Source organism: Ctenopharyngodon idella, chromosome 10 (genome assembly GCF_019924925.1).
Source record: "Ctenopharyngodon idella isolate HZGC_01 chromosome 10, HZGC01, whole genome shotgun sequence".
Classification (NCBI taxonomy): domain Eukaryota; kingdom Metazoa; phylum Chordata; class Actinopteri; order Cypriniformes; family Xenocyprididae; genus Ctenopharyngodon; species Ctenopharyngodon idella.
In genome coordinates, this window is record NC_067229.1 from 9,477,875 (window position 1) to 9,494,415 (window position 16,541).

General features: G+C 38.6%; 1 protein-coding gene and 1 long non-coding RNA gene across 3 annotated transcripts in view; one reads left to right on the forward strand and one right to left on the reverse strand.

The window, feature by feature from the left end:
* The window catches only part of nek7 (NIMA-related kinase 7), a 74,503-nt gene extending 72,633 nt beyond the window's left edge, over positions 1 to 1,870 (forward strand). The window contains exon 10 of the mRNA XM_051910856.1: positions 15 to 1,870. Within this exon, the coding sequence (XP_051766816.1) occupies positions 15 to 125 (111 nt within the window). The 3' untranslated portion in view covers positions 126 to 1,870. The remainder of the gene's footprint in view (positions 1 to 14) is intronic.
* Positions 1,493 to 16,541, reverse strand: part of LOC127521519 (uncharacterized) — a 35,585-nt gene continuing 20,536 nt past the window's right edge. Inside the window, exons 6-8 of one of the 2 annotated variants that reach the window (XR_007932382.1) lie at positions 15,757 to 16,134; positions 11,966 to 15,489; positions 1,493 to 10,833 (exon numbers count right to left, since the gene is read on the reverse strand). This is a non-coding gene — a long non-coding RNA (uncharacterized LOC127521519). Of the gene's footprint in view, positions 15,490 to 15,756; positions 16,135 to 16,541 lie in introns of both variants that reach the window. The other variant, XR_007932381.1, reaches the window with a different exon arrangement.

A 16,541-nucleotide genomic window follows, 5' to 3' on the forward strand; every position in this document is an offset into this window, starting at 1 on the left:
TTTTTTTCCACAAGCTGAGAAAACTGGTAGATATGTGCATCAACCCTGACCCAGAGAAAAGACCTGACATCACCTACGTATACAGCATCGCCAAGCACATGCAAGCCTTGACGATCGCAAACTGAGTTTGCTACCTGATTCTTCTTGCTTCTACTTTGAAGACTTTCATCTGGCCCACCAATGACATTTAAGCTTGTTTTGCTCCATCATAATGCAACCTGTCATCTTTCAGTACAAAACATACAACGTAAGGCACAAAGCAAGGCCTTTGGTTTACTAGAACTACATAAAAAAAAAATGACCTTGACCTTTCAATATAGCACTCCAAAGAAGAAAATGGAAAATTAAGCAGTGTTGTAAACTGGTTTGACTTGATTTTTGCTCTTTTTGATGGTGGTCCAGTGCGATGATTGCGTATATACCTCCATTTTTTTTTCTGTCACCGCGTTAGCACAAAATGTAAATCTGATATGCTTTTCACAATCCTACAACAACCCTTCCAAGGACTTTTTTTATGAGAAAAACATCTCTATAAAAAGAGAATGAAAATTCCCCTTAAAAAGCAACTTTCTTGCATTAAAACATTTCAGAGGTTTGTCGTTCTATTAAAAGAGCATGATATCATAGTGGTATTTGTCACAGTTTTTATGGGCTAAATAACTAGTCCATATCTAAACCTCAGCAGTTTGTACTTGCATCTTGCTGTGATGCCAGAAAAACATGCACTCAAGTATTTATTTATTTTTTTTATTTCCTCACCATCTTTCCCGCACCTAAACATGTTTGTTTATGCGATTCTTCTTGGGATTTTAGGCCTTAAACATTTTGCGGTTTAAAATGCATTAAATAAATCATTGATCATGCCAATACAGTGCATTTGCTTTATCAAATAAAGCAATCAGAATGAAGTCCATTTTAAAAAGCAAATTATTCCCAGTATCCGCACCTTTACGGCTGATACTTGAACTTTAATAAATGATTAATGCAAAGGCCTCACTTGCATTGCAGTAACTTATAAATATTCGCACATTCTCTATGCCTTCATAGTGCCTTGTTCTGAAAGCGCGAAGCGCGTGCCTTTCTTCCTGTAAACCAAACGTTTTTTTTTTTTTTAAGAGATTGGCAACAATTACATCATTCAGTTGGTTTACATTCAACACAACCGGTGTGTATAATAGCATCCTGAAAAAGGTACGTTTACAAATGAATTTTTACAGTGCAACACGTCAGTCCGTTTGGCCTTGTACAATTCCGCTATGTTCACGAAAACTTTTGACCTCTTCCAGACTGTAATCTATGTGCTCCTGTGCTGCTTTCCAGAATGTGGCTTGTGATCTTTGGCAGACTCTGTCTAATATGAGTTGCACAAGCGTATGAAGTTATACTATACAGACAGCAGCTATTATGCAGCACCTTTTGCAGACAGTATGATTTGCTGTGATCGTACCAAGTATAAAATGGTATGTTTTTTTTGTAACTTTAGTCGAGAGGATTTTTAGTGTTTACCTTTTTCTTTTTTAATGTATTTTGCAATAATCACCTTTTTCTTTCGCCTTATGTTAACACGATAACAGATTATGCTTGTTGCCTTATAGATGATAGTATGTATTTATCTCAACAAGCCTTCTCCAGCGAGATCTGGATCCTTTACCGCGGTAAAGCACACATGAATCGGACGCTCACGGTCTGCCAGACTGTACTCTCTCTACTTTCACCCAAATCCTTTGGGAGGGGGAAGGAAAGGCAACTTTTTATTTATTTGTCTTTTTTTTGACGGTTTATTTGAACATGTTTAACATTCAAGATGCACATTAATTCTTTATATGCTAATTGAAATGAAAAAATAAATAAAATGAAATGACTTAAACCATTTACTCTGGTGTTTTTGATTATTTATTAAAGTTTGATGGCCGTTTAGCATTCGCAAAATTAGCATAAAATTGAAACTGTTTAACTATAAAACTCTATTTGTGCTGCTTTCAGAGTCTTTTTAATTGCACATGCCAATCAATCCCCCAAAGCGTCGCCCACTCGTATTTGCTTGTGTTTATTTGTATTCTTTTAACGACTGTCTCCACTTAGCCCCGAGCTTTATTAGCTGGCAGTGTGTCGCGCTCGTGCCCCAGGGTCCACGTCCGGCTTATTCCCTCCAGGAAAGACATCGACAAGGGGACTATTTTCTCTCATTCTAATGAATTCCTCAAGGAGAGCGGTTCAATTTCATCACTGGAAATTGCTCCCTTGAAACTGCCACAACAATGAAAACAAACTTAAGTAAACATCACAATTGATATCTGGCTTGTCGTTTCCAACCTCTTGGAAGCTGCTATCTTTACCCAGACTGGTCCAGTGTCGATGTTAGTTATGAAGAAAGGCTTTTTTTTTTTTATTTGTTGTCTGTGCACTTAGTGTATGTTTTTATATTAGAAAACAGATGCAGGTATCCATCTAGTGGCGATACATTCTAACTGCATTACACTGACTGACACAAACCTGAGTGGAACCTTCTTTCTGTTGTACAGTTCATATATGTTAGACGGGAGGCATTGCTTTACTGTTTATACTGTTTTTAACTCAATATGAGAATTAAAGAGCAAATAAGCTATTTTTTTTATTATTAATTCAGTCATTGGAAACCTGGAAAAATATCTGGAAAATATCAGATAATTATAATATCAGTATTTTCTAGCCCTAGAAGTGTCATGGGAATTAAAAAAAAAAAAAAAAGTGAGACATTTTTTTAATTTTCAATAATGATTATACACTACCGTACAAAAGTTTGGGGTCCAAATTTTTAAAAGAAATTACGTTTTATTCAGCAAGGATGCATTAAAATTAATTAAAAGTAAGAGTAATACATTTATTTTCAACATTGATAAGATTAATAAATGTTTCTTGAGCAACAAATCATATTAGAATGATTTCTGAAGGATCATGTGACACTGAAGACTATTTCACAATATTACTATTTTTACTGTATTTTTGATCAGATAAATGCACATTTTTGAGCATAAGAGAGACTTTATACATCTTACCGACCCCAAACTTTTAAACAGTACTGTAGTTACACTCTATTTAATATTTAATTATATTTAAACAGCTATGTATTAGAGTTGTATATGTATGTTTTTAGAGTTTGAGTTGTTCGGAAACCTTCTGTTGAGTCATTACATTTTTTTCCCATTGAATTTGATTAGGTTCTTAAATCTATGTGAATAATTAATTAGCAAAATGATACAGAAGTAACTGGAAAGGCCTAAAGTTCTGCTAATTTTGCGAAAGCATGATGTATTTCCTAACGCCCAGCAATTGCATCAGTCAGTCTGAAGAAATTGAGATTTTTTTGTTCGCTGTTCGCAAAACATGTTCCAAAGTAGTGTAGGCCTGTTATTGAACAGTATGCTAGTTGTGACCCACTGATCCGTTTTACACTTTGTCGGCAGACTGCACAGACACTGAGAGATGTCACTACAGAAGCCGAACTGACTCAGATGTTTTTACCTTTTGCACCAAGGCCAAATATATTCTCTTTCCTTAAGATCCAGGTGCTTGGTTCAGCTCTCTATATCTGTCTGTTGCCAGAGGGACCAGCACTTGTAACGTGTCCCTTCTGCATTGGCAGCAGATTCAGCTGCTGGCAGCATTTTCATAGATTTTTTTTTTTTTTTTTTCAGTATTTCGGCAAGAGAAACGTGCCGTTTCTCTTTAGGTCTGGTTCTTGAGGCGAGTTTCGCCTTGTTCCTGCCGTTTGAAGTGGCCGGGAAGCTGACGCTTTATTGGCCGATTGTGTGGTCAGCAGAGAGTGTCAGCTTTTGAGCCAAACTTTGTCCAAGTTTGGAGCTGCGAGTGCAGCAGGGACAACAAATAAGTCATAGTTGGGGCAAAAAAACAACAAAAAACAAGTAGACAGAATCCGGGTTCTTCAGTGTTCGTTTCCCCCAGTGGACACGTATGGAGGAAAATAGCTAGCGCATCTCAGGATTTTTTTCTTTATTGAAAGGATTTGTGCTTTGAAACATGAAATATCAATAGCATGCAGGTTTGAAATAGCTTGTGGCGCATGCTTGGCAACTTTAAACCAATTAGTTTGTGAGGGGAAGAGAATTATCAAGGGATGATCTCCAAACATCCACCATTCAAACCGTTGCTCTTTTTTTTTTATTATTTGAAAAGTTTTCTCCAAAATGCTATATCTGGCAATATCTTAGAACTGCGGTTTCTGAGGAAAAAAGAACAACAGCGAGTAAACTCTGCCTTATGTATTGTTAATGATTCTGTTTTTACTTTCCTTTTGTTCTTTATTGGGTCATTCTACAAAACGCGTTCCCTCATATACATGCGTGGTAAAATGACTTTAACAATGAATATCTGATTCCAGCTTTTATTGTGTTGCTATAGACATTTTTCTACATGCATCAACAATTTTTTTTTCTTTTTTATCTCTTCCCACTCCTTTGTTTTTAACTTCACCTTGCTATATTGGCAAATAAGCATATTTTTTTATTTAAAAAAAAAAAAAGATATGTTAATAAAAGCTAACATTTTGCCTTTTTTATTACATATATTTTATTTTTTCCCTTTTATTCATTTTTTAAAAACTTTGTCATAATGAAATCATCATCCTTGAAAACTTCAGTTACTGAAAGTATGTCATTTTAATTTATACTGTTTTGTTTGTCATTAAACTGGAGTTGTCAAACAATAATGTTTGTGCATTTCTGTTTTCACACTCAATTCAGTGCATTTGTTTTACAAGCAGTTTTACACTGTTTGACTGTTGTTATAGGAAAATACATACATTTTCCATTAACATCGTATAACTTGGGCACTGGATGTACACAAAAACATAAGTTTGATTTCAAAAGAGTGTATAACCAGTATCGCCGACTGTATGTAACAGTAATGTAACAGATGAGCTCTCAGGAAATGATGCAGGGTGTTTTAACTATCCTTCTTCACCCTCGAAATTCACTCCCTGAAAATATCGAGACTTGGCGTCTGAATAGCGATAAAATAAATACATGAAAAATATTGCGATACTATGCTGTATCGATCCCCCCCACCCTTAATGTCAACTGTTGCCAATTTTTATATAGTAAACAATTGATAATATAATGGTAGAATTTGTAAAAATATCCCATTTTCTAAGAAGGAAAAGGTTGTTTCACTACAAATGATACCGTAAAAATGTCAAACCCATTACCCTCAACCCTTTTGCATTTTTGAAGGTGTAATTATTTTCTAACATATATTAAAATGTGATAATTTATCTTAAAGTCGGCATGAAATGGAAGTTGAGATAGTCTTTTCTATTGTGAGGAATATATCTGAGTAAAAGCCCCCGCATACTTTATTTTCCGTGTTCCACTCCTCCTCGCGCACAGTCAAGTGTGTGAGCCTTTCAAAGTATACTCCTTTGGCCATGAGTGCAGAAAGATGCATTCGTGGACTTTGTTTAATCCATGAGCGTGGATGTTTTTTTTTTTTTTTTGTTTTGTTTTTTTTTTTTTTAAGCGCTCAAGTCACACATGCTCTGTTGTACACGCAACGTCTGCGCAGACGCAAAAATTGGGCTGCACGCGGACGTCCATTGACCCTCCTGATAACGAAAATTACGTTACGCGGACAGTGCATTGACCCTCACGGAATGCGGGCGGCTGAAGTATACTTTGGGATTAAAGGATTAGTTCACTTTAAAATGAAAAATAACCCCAAGCTTTACTCACCCTCAAGCCATCCTAGGTGTAGGATGTCGCGTTAGCATTTTGAACTGTGAGAGTTTTGCACTTTGCACTTTTTTTTTTCTTTAGTTGTACAGAAGGCGGTCTGGCGAAAGCTAGATATTTTACTTTATAACCTGTTAAATACGGATATATTTCTTACACAAACGCATCGCTTCGCTTCAGAAGGCCTTTATTAACCCCCCGGAGCCGTGTGGAGTACGTTTATGATGGATGGATGCACTTTCTTGGGCTTCAAACTCGTTGGCCCCGTTCACTGCCATTATAAAGCTTGGATGCATCAGGATATTTATTAATATAACTCTGATTGTGTTCATCAGAAAGAAGAAAGTCAAATACACCTGGCTTGAGGGGGAGTGAAGCTTGGGGGTAATTTTCATTTTAAAGTGAACTAATACTTCAAAACATCTTTTGGTATGAGAAGTAATGTAGAGCGGGGTTTGATTTCATCCTTTGGGAATTGATTTGATTGTAGAAAATTGGGCGTTGCTAACTAAATGAATGCAGATCTTGATTGCCAGTTTGCAGTCAGTTATGGAGGATATTTAGTCCCACCCTCCGCCGAGAGACACGGCATGAAGAGAAAAGACGTCGTTTCGAGGTTAACGTTTTTGATTAAAGATTACGAGGGCATATGAATTTTTTTTTTTTTTTTTAATGAATGTGTATGGAAAAATCATTTATAATAAACTGCAACAATCTGTAAAAAAGTAAGAATTGTCCATTTTGATTTCATGGTGACTAACAAAATCCAAAGCATTAACTTTTAATCACTTTTTTTCTGACTTAATGTTTAAAATCATACTAAATTTTACATTAAAAATCATGGTAAATCAAAAAAAGGCCTGTTGTTTTCATTTCTTCTATTTACTTCGATGACTGAACTGACAGTTTTAGGAATACTATGCACACATAAGCACATACAGTACTGTTGTCCATGTATTATGGATTTTTTTTTTTTTTTTTCAGAGGAAGCATGGGGAAATACATGGTCATCTGTGGTGAACCTTAACAAAGTGGAAAAAAAAAGGCTACCCTCTGAGCGGGACCCATAAACATTTGAATAGCATCTCCTGGTATTTTTAGCTCTTGTTGCTTGGCCAAGGAAGCATCTCTAGAAACTTTTGGGGTTTTTCACAAGCTAACTATTGGAAACAAATGCTAGGTTGAGGTTTCAAAAGAAATCTGATCCAGAGAGTGTCTTTACAGGTGGTTTTTACCCACAGCTGCTTTGAATTCTCAAGCCTTTCCAACCAAAATGTCACATCCCATCCTGTTGCCTCCCTCCATCAAGCTGTGAATGGAGAAGAAAAAAAAAACAGTAAATAGACTTGCTTGAGTAAGCATGAAAAGAGAGAATGTTTGCCATTATTTTCTTTTGGACTCCAATCTGGAGTGTAAAGTAATTAAAATCATTCTGAGTCTGAAAAATAATTACCAAGAGATACAGGGTTCATCCTGTAAGCTGTACGTATAGTGGTGCATCACTGATGTGTGTTTTTTTATTTATTTTTTTAATGCAAATTAAGTCTGCAATACATTTAACTGATCATACATATTTGGTTATTAGGATTTTATCTGTTATTTCCTTCAGGTTTATAATGCTTTTTTAAATTACTGTAGTCATTCTTGCAGTTTCATCAGAGTAGGAAAATACAAGTAATTAACCGATTAATGTTAATTTTGTTTTAGTTCTAGTTTTTGTCTTGATGAAGATATCCTCTAAATTGAATTCAACCTGGATCAAATAATCACTTTTTGTATTTATTTACTTCCTTTATCAAGGAACTGAAATAATTTCTTTCCCCTCATCATTTTGTTTACATTCTTTAAGGGATTTGAATCATTTGCATTATTTGCATTTATGTTGATTTTGAATTAAGGACAATCTTGTCTGGATATGTTCAAACTTTATGATAAATGAGCTTGTTGCAACAAACAAGATGTTATGCAGAATGATTATGGAAAACGTATTGTGCTGCCATGTCATAAACATGTCAGATGTGATAATGTGATATTCTCTTTCAAGTGTTATTACCCTAACTGCTCTGACATGAGTTCTGCTCCCTTTGAAAGGTTTGGGGGTTTTTTTCCTAGCAGATTCGTACAGAAAAACTCATTTAAGCCAGCGCATTTGCTCATTGCCTCATATCCTGTGGAATGGCAGAGCACTCCTGGATGCCAACCACTACGACCGAATCCTTTAGACTGCGTTCGCCTACACATTGGAGCCCTTTGGACTCGGGCTCCCACCGTTTTCCAGTGCTGTAATGTTGTGCAGGTCCCTAGTAAATCAAAAACGCTACCAGATGCAGGCGTCCTCTGAGCTTTGCCTCCCCAACCTCACTGAATGAAATGCTCTGTTTTGGAGCCTTGATTTACGCGGCGAGCATGCGACCACAGGCATTCCTGCATAAACCTGTGGCCTCGCTGCACGCTGAAGCAAAAGCCCACGTCTGCCTGTACGTTCCCACGCTTTCCTCTGTACTGCATGCCAGCGGAGGCTGTACCGCTGGTCTCCGGTCATTACGAGAAGAAAGACAGGCTGCGATGCAGGGAAGGCTGAAATTGTCGGCAGAGTCACCGCCGAGATGCTTTTCATTGTCTGATGACCTTGTGTGTCCTTCGTTGAGAAGAAAACAGCTTTGAAATCACAAATACATCTACACCACGTTCAAGGTGGTTTGGAGTTGACGGCAATGCAGCTGAAGTTTGTACCGACAACCTTTCCCTCGCAGAGCGAAATTACTTTGTATGTACTCCATCACAAGCAACAGCAATAGGGTGTATATATATATTTAGAGGTGAAACATCTGTTTTGGACAAATTCCTTTGCTCAGAGAGAATGTTGGGATCGAGCTGTTGAGCTCTATTTGTTGACAGCTTTAACGCAAGAGAAGACATCCTGTGTTTTAAAAAGTGGTTTGCTCTGACAGCAACAAAACAACAAAGTGGCATGACCTGCCTGCATCTGTGAAAACACCTCATTTTTCTCTTCTAAATGACAAGTATGGCATATCTATCATGAAGGTGGGGGCATCGTGTGGGACTACTCTTGACGTGGGCTTCTATCAGAGGGAGTGCTTAAAGATGAGGCTTAGCCCCACCTCCATGTGGCTGGGCCAAAAAAAAAAAAGTGTGAGGATGCCGGCCTGGAGTTCTGTCGGCGATAAACAAGCAGACAGCATTCATTTTGAGGGAAAACGGCAAGGGAAACGGTTGCGGGAGGATGGAGCTGCCTTTTCCTGACAAACGGCTCGGTGTGTTCTTTTTCTAACTCTCGCCGAGTTTTTTTTTTCCCAAACAACACCTGTCACACTGTTACTGTAAAGTCCAATTAACACAGTCGTCCTAGCCGCCCTCCTTCCCTCCCCTGCTTCCTCTCTACCTGTTCTTGTCAGCCAGAGCTCAGGCTTTGTCTTTAGACCAGCCCACCAGGAATAAGGATAACAATAATGTGTTGGATCTTCACTGCAGTTGGTGATTTGTGAAGAATTTGTGAAGGACCACTGCAAGTGTATTTGTCGGGTCAGATGCCATTGAAAATTGGTCGAAAGTTTCTTTGCACCAATCGTTTGTTGGGATTGTAGCCGGTTGTGGGATCACTTTATGTGCTAAAATAATGTTCTGGTGGCCTTCTGTTACGACAAATACGAGCGTCCAAAAATCTTTTATGAACGTCTTGATTAAAACACATGAACAAAGTTCTAGTCACATTGATTTTTAATGGTTTTAAAACATGCATACTATTCATATTATACTTTTCATACTAGAAAATATGAAATTACTATGTAAAATTATAGTGATGTATAATTTCCTAGATATCTGTTCTTGTTTTATTTGGTTATTTCTTGTTTGTTTGTTATATATATATATATATATATATTTTATATAACTTTTTTTATCCTGCATGTTGGTTGAACCACATGAGTTTGGTTTGACAGATTTTCAAATATTAATAGTCAATGAAACAGTTGTGTTAAAATATTTGTATTTTAGGAAATGATAAAAGATATTCAGAATTTTATTTTGGAATATGGTGGAATATGATGGGATATAAGGGCAATTTTGTTTACTTAATTGTAACTGTAAATGTATATAAAGATTAATATTATTACATTTTGTTTTCTAATGAAAACTAAAACTGACACCTTTAGTGTTTGAAGATAAACGTCAAATCTTTTTTGTCTGATGTGAAATTCTCAAGGTCCATTCTGTGAACTGTATGAGGTACTGCAAGTTAAGTTTGGATTTCAACTAAAATTTTTATCACTCTTTATGACATTTTGAGGTGTTGAGTGTGAAATGCATGTAATATGCATTTATGCAAATACATGAACATGGAAATTATTCCTTGAATTCATTTAAAGGCCAGCATTTGCATACAGAGTCATAATTAACTATTTACAACTTCGGTCCCAATGAGCATACTGAATGTGAATATTTCTCGCAATGGTCCACCAACCCCCCTTCCAATTAAGTATGCTGCATGAAATCTCTTCCACCGCAACAGAGCCTCGGACTCTCCATGTTTGTTTGAAATGATCCAGAGAGTGCAAAGTTTGTAGGCGAGGCACCAGAATCGACTCTCAGCACCTAACCTTTCTGACAATTTCCCCTGTGTGCATGCGAGAACGGGAAAAAGTTGCCCTGATTAGTTTACAGTTTGCTCAAAAATCAGCATAATAAAGCATTTGAATAGGATGAAGAGATCTAACATCCTCTGCTTGTTTACGATCGCTCGGCGGAGATGCCACGTCGCCTCCTCTCTGACCCTGAGGCACGGAGTCACTTAATGCACTGCGTTTCCATTCTGTGCTCCCATTTCGGCGGCAACCAGCAGCGAGGGAGTTCCCGATGGAGGCCGGATAGAGCGCAGCCCCTCCAGGCAGTCCTGGGGTGCAGTTACCCCCGGCATGCGACTCTGCATGGTAATGAAGACGAGATGCACCACCATAAAGTAGACGGAGGAGCAAGGCTACTCACCAAGGACTGACCCGTGGTTCAGAGGACAGGAGACTGGCGCAGTGGGAGAGCCCCTTCGCACACTGATCAGAGGAACAGCGCCTTCGATGCGACGCTGAAGGCAGTGCTGAAAAAAAACTCAACTGATTAGATGTTGCTGTCGCCCATGCAGCTAGCTGGAAAGCCTTTTTCTTATTCTGGGGCTTGTTTGTTTCTTGCCCCCTCTAAGCCTTTTGTCATCCTCAGACAGCGACGGATGCAAGATCTCTGTGGTGTGGGGCTTTGCTCGTAATTAGCTGAAAGTTCTCAGAGACTTGACAGGAAGAAAGTGTGGCAGAAGCTCAGAATGTTCGCTTGTTTATTGTTTCTTTTTTTCGCCCCAAAATCTTTCTCTGAATAAATCAAAAACTCTTTCGCTCCCAGACTTTTAAGACTGATTTTGAACTCTTTATTTCATCAGAGCGTAGAGTTTTATGGTAAGTTACAGTATCAAAAGTGTGTAAACTGAACAGTCCTTTTCGGTCCAGAAAACACAAACTTTCCTCGCAAGAAGTTATGGTGCATAACTCCACACGTTTTGATTGTGATAGTATTTCCTGCACTACGCTGGATCGCATTTCACACGGTTTACACGCAAAACAAGGTTGATAGTGTTGCGTAGGGATATCATTTATAGATTCTGAAGTGCCTACATCTTTTTTTTATCTGCTTCTTCGGTTATACAAAGGTCCTGAGCTGTCAGCTGTGTTCATCTTATCTCAAGCTTGTTCTGAATTAACAAGAATAAATAAACTAACCTTATTTTTTATAGTTTCTCTTTGGATATGAACCATGTCTTTGCCCTACAACTAAACTTGCTTTCTTTCATTAGAGGATACTTACAAATGATGCAATATGCTGGTCTTCATGAGTCTATGCTAAAGCCCCAGTGAGGGATCAACTTCTCTTCCCTGAATCCAAATTTTGAAGGCAAAAGAGCTTCTATATTTATAGTCAAGGGTAAGTTTTAACTCTTCTAAGGCCACCCTAAGCAGCTTTGTCAAAATAACAACATTCATCCAGTCTTGTGCCAAATAACGCAAGGGAATGTCAACATGCACTACTTGTACAAGAATTCTGACACTTCCAAAACCGAGGGTCTTATGCTTCTTAAATAGGCACTGGTGTTAAACTTCCTAACACTTTTGGTGTTACAGAATGGACTACCCAGGGTCTAGAAGGTGCTCCAGGCATGTACATCAAGAGAAGAAGGGGCATACCTCACTGTAAATGTGTGATATTATGGCCAGGCTCAGCCACCAATAGAGGCCAGTCCGTACCCTGACAGTGCAACCTCCCGGCACAAAGGATGGTCCTGCCGCAGCTTTCCGGCCCCATTAGCACCCGAGCGTCAAGGCAAAGCTCCAGAACCTCATTCATTATTCATCGGCGCGCAGGCAGAGGCCCTGATAAATTCTCACTTTAAGTGACAATGAGTGACAGAGCCTGGGGTTTTTTATGGCCATCCCCTCCCTGCCGCCAGTGGCGCACTGGCCAAAGGTCCAGCCTGATCCTCCGCTAATGACCGGCATGATGTATGTGCAGTGAAGCAGAGGCTGACACCGGTGCTCTACCGTCCCGCTCCCCCAGTCCCACACCGGGGGTAAGCTCCATCCCATCCCGGGAGCTCAGCAGGCCACGGAAACTCCTCATTAGCTAGGATGCACAGAGTTAACCTGGAGGGAAGGTGGTAAAGGCTAAGAGAATGGAGGGTGAACGGGGGGTTTTGGTCATGGTGGTGGGACAGTCATCTTATTTATACACCTTCTCTGCCTTGGATTGTAATGCAACACCCTCACATGGACCACCTTCCCTTACTTTCGCTGAACAGTCGAAAGTCCTTGATAAGCCCCACCAAATGTTTAAAATACTATTTATTGTTCAGAAATGCATGACCTTGTACAAGCAGCCAATAATTAACATCTCAATGTGAATATTTAGGTAGAACTGTCATTGTTTTTCTGTGGATTTCTCTAGAAATGTTCTGGGTATCTGTAACAATACGGTGAGTATTGACTTGCTCAGGGTTTAGTATTGAAACTTCAAAGGCATTTCAACATTTTATTCTATTTTAACTTTCAGCTGGTGAAGGGAGGGGTAAGGACCTCTGTTTGTATCTGTACGTCTCCAGTGATATCGATTGAATTGGATTTTAACCCCTCTTCTTTGCACTGCACTGAAGACAAATGCTTTCAGTGGAACAAAGGCTGCATACTGTGTGTGGCTAGCTTTTGAGAGCCAAGTCTCTGGGGTGCAGCCAATGTATCTTTCCAAAAAAAGATATTTCCTCGGGGGAATGCTTTGCCGTTCCAAGTTTCTGATGTAGGCCTTGCTCCTTATTATTGTCCTTATTGTAATGATGTCGTTAAATAGGTGTTTTAATATGTGAACTTATTTCCTAGTGTATCTAATTGGGATATACAGTAATAATTATGAAATACACAAGGCCAGACAATAAAAACTACATACAGTGATTTTTCTAGTATTATTTTGAGATTTGCAAGTCAAATTCAATGTAATGCAGCTTAAACCTTTTTCCCTGGCTAAAAACATAAGAATTCAGTATGTTTCACATGCTAATCAAGCTGATACCATACGCTGATGTTTATTAGCTTTAGCCATGACAAAGAACAAACACATTAGTTTACACTAATCTTTAGCAGTACCTCATTACCTCATTTCATCTCTGATAGGTCATCCACCAGGAGCTTTTTATTACCAATTCCTTTGGGCAGCCAGGGAATTGTCTCCCAGTACCTCACTTATTTTGTTGGCAATAATGTCTTATTTTACTGATTAAAACATTTTATAGCAAGCATGTACGGTTTGGAAGGTCTTGGAATTGTTTTTGAAGTATCTTCATCTAACCATAGGTCCTGTCTACATCTGGTATTGAGATGCGTTTTGGTCGATCGGATCACAAGTAGACAAGGGAGACACTTTCCCATTTACACCTGGTGTTTTCTTTTGTCCACTTTCAACCACTTCTGTCCTGATTTTTTTAAGTCTATGGGCTGGTAAAAGTATGGCCTTTTTCAGATCTTTCGATGTAATGGATGAAATAAGATTGCGCAATTTACATATGAACGCACCCGGAGACAACGGAAAAACATACGGAGAGCAGCAGCTTTCATTTCTGCTCTGACAGACGCAAGACCATGTGAGTGTGTCTTACACCATGTCTACACCAGACGCGATTTTTTTTATTGCGTCACATCGCACTGCGCCGTAACAGCTAAAAGCTGTCTACACTGAACGTGACAAGCCGACCGTTGCAAAGCACTTGGACTACGTCAGAAATAGAACGGGGAATCCGTTTACTGTCGGGAATTCACGCTGCATCCAGTGTAGACATTATCACTGATTATAATGGGTTCTATTGTCTTTTGACGCGTCGCATCGCGCCGCTCACGTACGTTGTAGACACGGTGCTGGAAATCAGGAATGGTGAGAGAACATTGTGTTTGGTACATTTTTAATCTTTAAGCCAAACAAAGAGGTATTCAGCCAACAAAGTTTAAATCCCATCTGACTAGCGCACTTCTCACAATGTTTACGCATTAGTTCAGAAGGCGGAGTTAGATGGTCTTTTGTGGCTGTTCGAATGTTTACACTACAAAAGCAATCCAGTTCGACTGCCTCTGGAAGTGGTTGAAAGTGGACAAGCTCAAAACGTTTTAGACCCCGTTTACACCTGTATTTAGCGGCGTCCACTTGTGAACCGATCGACCAAAACACATTTTAATACCAGGTGTAAAGACCTGTAGTATTGCAGTTATTTTCTGTAAAAGTAAATACATTAAATACACATTATTAGCAGGATTATGCTGTGATTAATTCTTGATTCTGAATGGTTGTTGAGTATTCCAAGTTTCATTTTCTGAATTGTAGCAAAATCAATATTTATATCCATATCTGACACTTCGAATTTCTAATGATCAATAGAAAGTGTATGAATTACTTTCTACAGATAAATAAAGAATAATGTGTGTATGTTGTACTGTATGCTTGCTTTTGACAGGCAGATTCCACCTTTTACTAGAGAGAGAAATGGGGAAGAACTGAATGAGTAGAGCTGCCTTGTCAGAAGATATAGAAGATGAATACCTCTGGAGAGTCTGCTAGCCTACCTGCTGTTTGCTGTTTGGTCAGGAATATTATAGTGCAGCCCAGGAGAGCGCAATAGTATGTATATATTTAAAAATAGATGTATACATCAAAGTGCATTCAAGATGAATCCCTTGTGGTGTATTCTTTGCCTCTCATTCTTTCTTTCACATTCAATTGCTCTTTCTCCATTTCTTTGGTCCTAGAAGATCTAGAAGTTGATGTTTGAATGCATTGTTGGATTGCGCATCTTGATTAACGCCACACATAAATAAGGTTTTGTCGTTGTGCAGGGAATGATGGAGTTGACATGAATGTATCCTTTGATCTGGAATTTTAATGACTGCCTCTGGTTTTTGTTGAATGGTTTTCTGAGGTATGCCGACAATGAGGTACTTTTGGTTTCCATGTCCAACTGGTCAGCTATGTTCGTCCTATTTATCTGTGGTGCCTGTTGCTTGTCTCCATGCGCACAGCTACAGCTGTGTTAATGATGTACCGAGGAACTCTCCAGGTGATTGGACATTTCTTGGCCCTCGAAACTGTGCCTTGGCTTCCTCCTTTGAAAATTCAACTCATTTTAGAGATACACAAGCTTTGACAGTCTGTGCTGATGAGATTCCAATTGCCTTGGGAACTGATATTTACACAATGTAAGTATGTTAAGAGCATTACTATATATATATATATATATATATATATATATATATATATATATATATAATTTATTTTCACTATTTGATCATTAAATATAACTTTTGATACAAATATGAACAATAGCATGCAATACACAATATTAGAGGTTAAAAACTGTAGCTGCAGTTTTCCCATGTTGTCATCAATCAACATTTCCTTCTGTTGCTATTTAACACCTGCTTATTTGTGTATATGAAGTGTAATTTACCCATGTTAAAATGTGCAAGCAGGTCTGGATACACAATGACACTTTGACAGGTCTGTATTTTTTTCCTCTTGTCTGTTTCATAGCATGCAGCCAGTCAGAGGACAGAGGAAGGTGTTTTAATGGCTCTTTATCATCATATCCACCCTGATGAGAAATGGTGAAAGTTCATATATGTAATGTCACATTTATACCCCTCTGACTGTGTGTGCAGGTGGAACAAGATAAAGACAAACACATCACACGCAGCCCTCTGCCCTCTGGTGCATCATGGGAGAGGAGAGGGGCTTCAGGGCGTAACTCCTTCGCTTTAGGCTGTCCTTGTTAGGAAGCTGTCAATCAAAATTAAGACCTGGCGAACTTGCCTCACCATGTTGTAACCTTCGGGAAGAGAGAGATTGAGGAATGTATATAATATATATTTCCTGAAAAAGCCGATTTAAGCACAGTCCTACTTAATAAGCACAGGCCTCAAGAAGGGAAAATGTGGCTGATGACCCTGTAAAGGGCGAATGACAGAGTTCATGTCGACATGTAAAAAAGCACAGGTCACCTTTTTCTCAGAGGCATACAGGCAAAATTAGTCAAGGTAAATGAATAGAAGCTGTCATGGATGCACACTGCCATCCAGTGGTGGAGGTAGGAACTTCACTCTTATCATTTAGGCCTTTTTATAGCTGCTATTAAGATTTCAAGTGAAGGGCCTAATTTTTTTTTTTGTTTTGTTTTATTGTAGTTTATAAAAGGCAAAAAGTACTGAAGACATTTTGTGCATGTATATGTGTGAA